The sequence below is a fragment of the Anastrepha ludens genome, chromosome 2, assembly GCF_028408465.1.
Source record: "Anastrepha ludens isolate Willacy chromosome 2, idAnaLude1.1, whole genome shotgun sequence".
Classification (NCBI taxonomy): Eukaryota; Metazoa; Arthropoda; class Insecta; order Diptera; family Tephritidae; genus Anastrepha; species Anastrepha ludens.
This window is the reverse complement of record NC_071498.1, coordinates 52,586,566-52,594,147: the sequence shown is the minus strand read 5'-3', so window position 1 is coordinate 52,594,147 and position 7,582 is coordinate 52,586,566. Positions and strand designations below refer to the sequence as shown.

The window sequence follows — 7,582 nt, the reverse complement described above, 5'->3', positions numbered from 1 at the left end:
GCTGCAATGTGAAAGCGTTATGGCTCATAAAAGAACTTTTAGAATCAGAAGAATTTTAGTATCCTTTGGCTAGCCGGGTGACTAGGCGATTCAAATGTACATACAAATTTGTACAGCTCTTTAATAAATCTGTACGTAGGCGCCTATACGCGCGCATTGATAAGTTTACATACATATCCAGTTATAAGTATGTCTGCCATTGGCACACGCTGCAAATGAATGATGTCCGTGTATTGGCCTTGTGCCACACTCCTATGTAACGGAGCGTATGCTGCGCCGACACATGTTCGAGCTCCCCTTCAACACTCACCCACTACAAGGGGCAAATACTGACGGCAATCCTTCTATGAGTATTTCGTAGTTGTTCTACGTGTTTCTTTTGTTGGTGTTTGGCTTTTATTGTGATTTATGCATTTTAATGCAAAAGAAAGAAAAATAGCCTAGCAATTGAACATCAAGGAACCGAATGGAATCTTTCATTTTATGGTTGAACATTGTATGCACACATATACATACGTATCTATATGTGTGATGATGTATACCGAATATATAGGACATGTAAACAAATTGTTGCATGCCACTCCATTTGGCCTGAAAAGTCCTTCAAAGTAAAAGCCACTTTTTTGTCCAGTCTTCAATTTTAAGTCATGAAGTGCACATGTCACTTAATGTCCAGATGAGAGCTGAATAGCTGAATAAAATTTCAAGACATACATAAGTGTGCGCTCGTATATACTAACATGTAACAACATGCATGACATGTATGTATACATGTATGTGTACATGTGTATATGTATGTTTTCCGCCTTCTATGCTCAAGGCTGTTCTCTGTTCACTTGGACACTTGATCGGCTGCTGTGTACTTTGAAAGAGTTGAATGGCTTCAGGTTATGCCTGGCAGCTTTCAATCATTGCAGTGCTGCTGCATCGTAAGCGGCCTGAATGTGAATTGAGATTTAAATTTTGACATTCGTTTATTTCTTTTAAGGAAAACTGCTAAAAACCAAATCATGTTTTTGCATACACCTGCTGCTAAGCAACTGAGCAACATTTAAATTAATTGGTATAGAAAATACTGCCAATATAGGGTGCTTCAAAACAATCATCTCTCCATTAATTACACTGTGTGACAAAATGCGACGACAAAAAGACAAGAATGCGATACAGCAAATATGCAAGAGTAAGAGGAGTAGAATATGATTATTGGACCATCTGTCGAGTTGCCCTAAACGCCGCAATTTTTTGAAGGGTTTTGAAGTTTTCCTAATTTGATTTTCTAGTTGCTCTAAATAACTAAAACAAAATCTCGTATAAAAACGCATTAACCTATCATTTAGTTTTTAAGGGCTCATAATGAAATTAAATGCCGCAATATTTTTGCAGAACATTTGTGTCTTACAGGGTGCATACGGTGCTTGAGGAAAGCTTGAGAGTAAAAAAAATTAGTTTTTTTTAACACAATTTAATGAAACTTCCTGGATTTGTTTACACAACATTAACTTGTTAAATATCTTTAAAACTATTCAATAAAATTTCCATTAGCTCGAATAACCTCTTCGTTTATAGTCCAGAAACGATTGCATGCCCGAATCAATTGCGCCTTATTAATATTGACCATAATGATAATAATTGCCGGCTTCAGAGAAGAAATAGTGTCATTAAGATGTTATTGATTTCACACTCAACTAAGCCCTGTACATAGTAATTTAAGGGATTAAGGTCTGGGGTGTTATGTCGTCATCGAAATTTTTAGCCATCCAATCTTGTGTCGCCATCGCTTTGTGTGAAGGAGCAGAGTTTCGAAGTCACAAAAATGTATAGGCTGCCGCAACGTACGATATTAGTCCAGCGTTTCACTATTGTATCTAAAATCTCGATATATGCAGCAGATTTCACTCGAAATCCTTGAGTAAAAAAGTGCGGTGGTATGACTTGTATTTTATTTCACCTAAAATCATAACAGTGGCTGAAAGCTTCATATGCATGACAACAGGAGCCTTTGTAGGACTGAAACATAGCCATCTCTTAATGCTGAGGTTGGTCTTTCGGTCTTGCTGACCATAACATCTCAGCCGCTTCAGCATGTTTAAATTTGTTTAGAAAGCGTTTTGATCAGCTAACTCGTTGTTCTTGTATTTACTTCGACATAAGCTGTCTTCTGCGAATAACGTAGGACTTATACCGAAGATCTTCATGGACAACTTGACGGTTATGACCCTCAGAAGCATTAAACTTTCAAAGGTCCTCATCAATGATCACTTGCACTTGTTGAATAATTTCTGTATATCGGACAAAGTTAGAATGTTTATCGTATTTTTTGCGTTTTACAGACTCTGCATCGCTGTCTCATGATTCCAATTCACTGTGAACCTAATGAACGAATGAAAAGAGGCACTTAAGAGAATTTGAGATTTCTATATCGGTGTGGTTTGCACTTATAGTGACGATAACTGCCTCTTCATTTTTTGAGCTAAGTTGTATTCCTCCATCTCTTATCTGAAAAAGAGCAAAAAGAAAAGTAATACATAGTTTCGGGAAGTTATAGCCACATAGCGTATGCACCTTGTAAATATTTCCGACCAATATGGATCATTTCGACCCTTATTTTTAAAAATGTGAAAAGTAATTAATTTTTAACGTGGATTGAGGGCTAAAATGTTTTACAAAACAGTTCTCAGGAAAAATCAGTCCTGCTTTTCTCAAATGAAATTCATCATGTGACTTAAAAACTATGCACGGGGATTGCTATTTATACTTCTGGCCTAACAATGGAATAATGAATATTGGCTGTTCAGAATGGTTTTACTATTTTTGATAATAGTCTTCAAGAAGATCAATATAATTTTGCAATCGGTATAACTAGTTTTCGAAGCACTTTGCCTAGTTGCATTTCCAGCGCGTTTTTTTGAATTGTGTGGAATCCTACGCGAATACATCTTGTTTACCACGAGGGGTAATGCAAAATCTCATACTAATGCATAAATCTCACGGTATGTGACATGACAAAATTGCTAAATCATTTCGTGCAAAGCATCATTACTCTCGCAACTGACTTTGTAGATTTCCTTCCCGGATTTCCTCGGTGAGCAAGCAACCATCACCGGTCACTGGCTATTTGGAAAGTATTTCTTGAGACTAGGAGTATTCTCCCATGAATATTGTAGAAGCTGTAGAGATAAGGAGGATGAAGAAAGAGTAGAGCACTTCCTTTGCTATTGTCCAGCATTAGCTAGAATCAGAGCAGTTTGTCTAGGTAAACACTTTTTCAATTCTCTTACAGAATTAAGAGCTTCATAAGAGCCTCAAAATTGTTTCATGAAAGTGTTGCACAGTGGTATCACAATGGACCTGTGAGGTATAAGTGAGTTGGTCATATGGACCGACTACCACTATAGCCCCACCTAACCTAAGCAACCATCGCGACAAAATTCATTGCACCAGTGTTTAACGGTGCTAAAATGGCGCTTGCTCGTCGTTTAATGATTTTCGTTTGTGGCATTCTTGTCCACGTCAAAAATTGTTCAACATAATCGCACGAAAATGTTCACAGATTAGTTCCACTTTTTTGAAGATATATACAATATTTTTAAAGCCACTATAAAGAAAACTAATGTGGCTCACACGTCAAAAGGTTGTGAGTTCGTTTATAATAAAATATGTTAAGTTTGCGAAGTTTGCGAAGTGAAGTGTAAGAAAAATTTAACATTAAAAATCTTCGAGTATGTTATGGCTTTAGGCAACAGTTCTTCTGAAGATTTAGAACATCTAAAGATGTTGGTCGTGGCTTTAGGCAGCATAAGAGAAGCCAGTCTAAATCTCTTCTGAAGATTTAGAACATATAAAGAGCCCTTAGGCGCCGATATCTTATCTTGCCTATAAATATATTTAGATCGTCAACGTGGATTGCTTTTGTAGCACTCCAAGGAAGCTCGAAGTATTTTACTAAAATAAGATTTCTGCCAACGCAGAAAGTTAGACAAGTATTTTTGTTACACAATAATTTTTAGAAGGTAATTTGCAAGGCGCTTGTAAAGCGTTTTTCAGTAAGAGCGCTTCAACTTTTTTTTTGAATAAAACACAAACGGTTTGACTTTTTTAACTAATTCTTTTTTTTTTAGCGAGTTTGAACATATGCATTTAAGTATGAAATTCGATTTCTTTTGCATTACCACCGCGTGCACGTTTTACGAAGTCCAATCGTTGAACCCAATTTTCGACCACTCTTTTGCATAAATCGGCCGAAATTCCAGCAATTTCGCGTTCAATATTGGCTCTGAGCTCACAAATCGTCGCCGGCTTGTTACTGTAGACCAATGACTTCACATAACCCCAAAGAAAATAGTCTAGAGCCGTCAAATCACACGAGCGCGGCGGCCATTCGACCGGTCCATTTCTGGAAATAATGCGCACATCGAACTTACTCTTCAACAAATCAATTGTAGCGTGCGCTGTGTGGCTTGTGGCCCCGTCCTGTTGAAACCACATGTCGTCTAAGTCCATACCATTCAATTGCGGCCAAAAATAATCGTTTATCATGTCGCGGTATTGATTTCCATTCACAGTAACGTGGCGATCGGTCTCGTCAACGAAAAAATATGGGCCAATTACGCCGCCGGCATGTAAACCGCACCAAACAGTCACTCTTTATGGGTACATTGGTTTTTCGGCAATCTCTCTTGGATTATCTTTCGCCCAGATGCGGAAATTCTGCTTATTGACGAATCCACTGAGGTGAAAATGTGCGTCCTCACTGAAGATGAAGTGCGCGATATGCATTTTGATTTGAACGCCCGTTTTCATAATAAGCCTGAATAAATTTAATGCGTTGCTCAAGTGTGTAGCGTTCCATGATGAAATGTATACTAATGAAGTTTACAAATGACAAGCGAAAAATAAAAAATATTGCGTCGTTCGCCGTCCCTATCGGAAAAAAGTTGAAGCGCACCTATTGAAAAACGCCTTATATAAGGTGGTGACACTAGACCGACAACAATATTTTGGAAGTTTGATAGTCACAGCAAAGTATTGGAAAAGTAGAGAACAAAAAATTAATTCGCCTTATTTTATTCTATGCTGACAGCCACATGGGCATAGAGAAAGAAAAATAATACAGCTGATTTACAGAATCGCCTTTGTAATTTCAATTCACAAAAGTCGTATTTTGTTTATTTTGTGGCCCTCTTTTCGACTCTGAAAAAGTAAGTCAAATCAATGTTAAAATTAGTTATTAGATTTTCCCAAAGTATTAAATAATTTTAAGCATAAAAAATTAAAAAAAGAAAAAATAAATGATGCTTGCGTGAATACTACTTTAATTGGAATAGCTGCAATGTCTATAGAAGATATTCATTTTCCTGTATACTTTATCCGATCTTCTTTCACAGATATCTTGGAAAAAAGGTCTCATCGGCTTTTAAAGCAACGATTTTTTAGTGAATTCATTATGAAAGGACCACTGGCTGAACTTTTTAGCTTTTTTCAGATTTATATAGATTTTTTTAGATTTATAAGTAAGAACAAAGGTTTTTTTGCTACTTGTTATCTATTTATGTACAAATATGTTGTCACAGATCACGGATAGATTGGAATGAAAATAAACGCAAGAGTCTTGTGAAAGAGGTTTAACAAAAGATCGAAAAACACTGTTTCTAAACCATTCCCCCATTCTCCGTCGAATATATAGCTCAAACTATAATAATAAATTCTATACCGAGTTCAAATTGCCCAGGTATATAGTATTATATTTTGACACTCTAGGGACCAAAAGCAAAAACAAATTACATAGCGCTTGTTGTCTTTGCTCTACTGCAATTTCCTATCCAATATACCTTAGTACAAATTGACATTTTAGTTTCATTTTGAAATTTAATTATTCTTTTCAATCCCCTAAATGTTATTTTCTTTAAACGTCAGGTAATTGACAAACATAACAACCAAAAAAGCAGAACATTTTAAAATAAATAAAATCATATAAAATTTCAAAAACTTCGACGCAATGTTGCTTGCGCTATTTGACTCTGTAGTGAATTCATTATTTTGTTCGCCTATAACTACCGTAAGATGTGAGTCCAAGAGCGAAACACCACTTCCTGCAGTGTCTTCACGTGTACCATTTCTTGCATATCGGCAATTGGCCGCTGCTGCTGCTGTTGCGCCCGGAGAGGAATCCTGTGAGTTCGGCAGTCTTAAATATTTCCAGTTGTGTATGATGGGCGGCCTGATCTCGTGTGGCAGCACCCACACGCTACTTACGCCATTGGATTTGGTCAAATGCCGATTGCAAGTCGACAAAGCTAAGTATAAAAATTTGATATACGGCCTCAAGTTAACCGTGAAGGAGGATGGTGTGCGTGGCTTGGCAAAAGGTTGGGCGCCTACATTTTTCGGTTATTCGGCACAAGGTGCATTCAAGTTTGGTTTCTACGAAGTATTCAAAGTATACTATTCAAAAGCATTGGGTGAAGAGAACGCTTATCTATATCGTACCTATATCTATTTGGCCGGCGCGGCTTCGGCTGAGTTCTTTGCCGATATTGCACTCGCGCCTATGGAGGCAATCAAGGTGAAAATGCAAACAATGCCGGGTTTTGCTAATACAATGCGTCAGGCGATACCTAAGATGATGGGCGATGAGGGTATTATGGCTTTCTATAAGGGACTTGTACCATTGTGGATGCGTCAGATACCATACACAATGATGAAATTTGCTAGTTTCGAATTAACGTTGGAGTTACTGTACAAATATGTGGTGCCGAAACCGCGTGCCGAGTGCACTAAAGGTGAACAGTTAGTGGTGACATTTGCGGCTGGTTATATAGCTGGCGTTTTTTGTGCTATTATTTCGCATCCAGCCGATGTGGTGGTCTCGAAGCTTAACCAAGCAAAGGGTGCGTCCGCTTTGGATGTGGCGAAATCGCTGGGATTTCTCGGGATGTGGGGAGGCTTGGGACCGCGCATCATTATGATTGGTACACTGACTGCATTGCAATGGTTCATCTACGATGGCGTGAAGGTGGCCTTCCGCATACCACGACCACCACCGCCAGAAATGCCGGCCTCACTCAAAGCCAAGATGGGACAAAGTGAAAAGAAATGAGAACTTGACTAAAACATGAAGATGCTAGTATATGATGATGATTTTTGTTTTGTTTACGTATTTATAGTGTGTACTTTTTGGACATATAAATTAAATAGAAATAAAAATAAAAATAAACAATTATAATAAAAGCAATTTCAGGTGAAGTATTCTTCCAATTAATTTAAGATATATTTAACTAGATGCGAAAAACATAAAACAAAAGTTAGATCGAAGATGAAATTTTCTTTTTTTCTATTTTTTATTGTTTTTTTTATGTTTTGTTCTAAACCTTTTCTGAATTGTATAGAGTGTGGCCCAATTGGCTAGAGTTGTTAATTTAATTTGGACATAAATAAAAGATGTAAAAAATATTTCTTTCTTATATAGAGCAAACCGGATTACGATATTATTCAAACGACTTCCACGGCCAGCTTTGCTGTCTACCCCAATTTTTCAGCACATTTTGACGAGTCTTGAATTTGAATTTGAGGAGGTCGAGCCAAG

At 37.3% G+C, this 7,582-nt stretch overlaps 1 protein-coding gene across 1 annotated transcript; it reads left to right on the top strand.

The window, feature by feature from the left end:
• The first annotated feature begins 5,941 nt into the window (after nt 1-5,941).
• Nucleotides 5,942-7,170, top strand: LOC128857678 (phosphate carrier protein, mitochondrial-like). Its single transcript, XM_054093426.1, has one exon. The coding sequence runs from the start codon at nt 5,996-5,998 to the stop codon at nt 7,094-7,096; it is 1,101 nt and encodes a 366-aa protein (XP_053949401.1). The 5' UTR covers nt 5,942-5,995; the 3' UTR covers nt 7,097-7,170.
• The last annotated feature ends 412 nt before the right edge of the window (nt 7,171-7,582 follow it).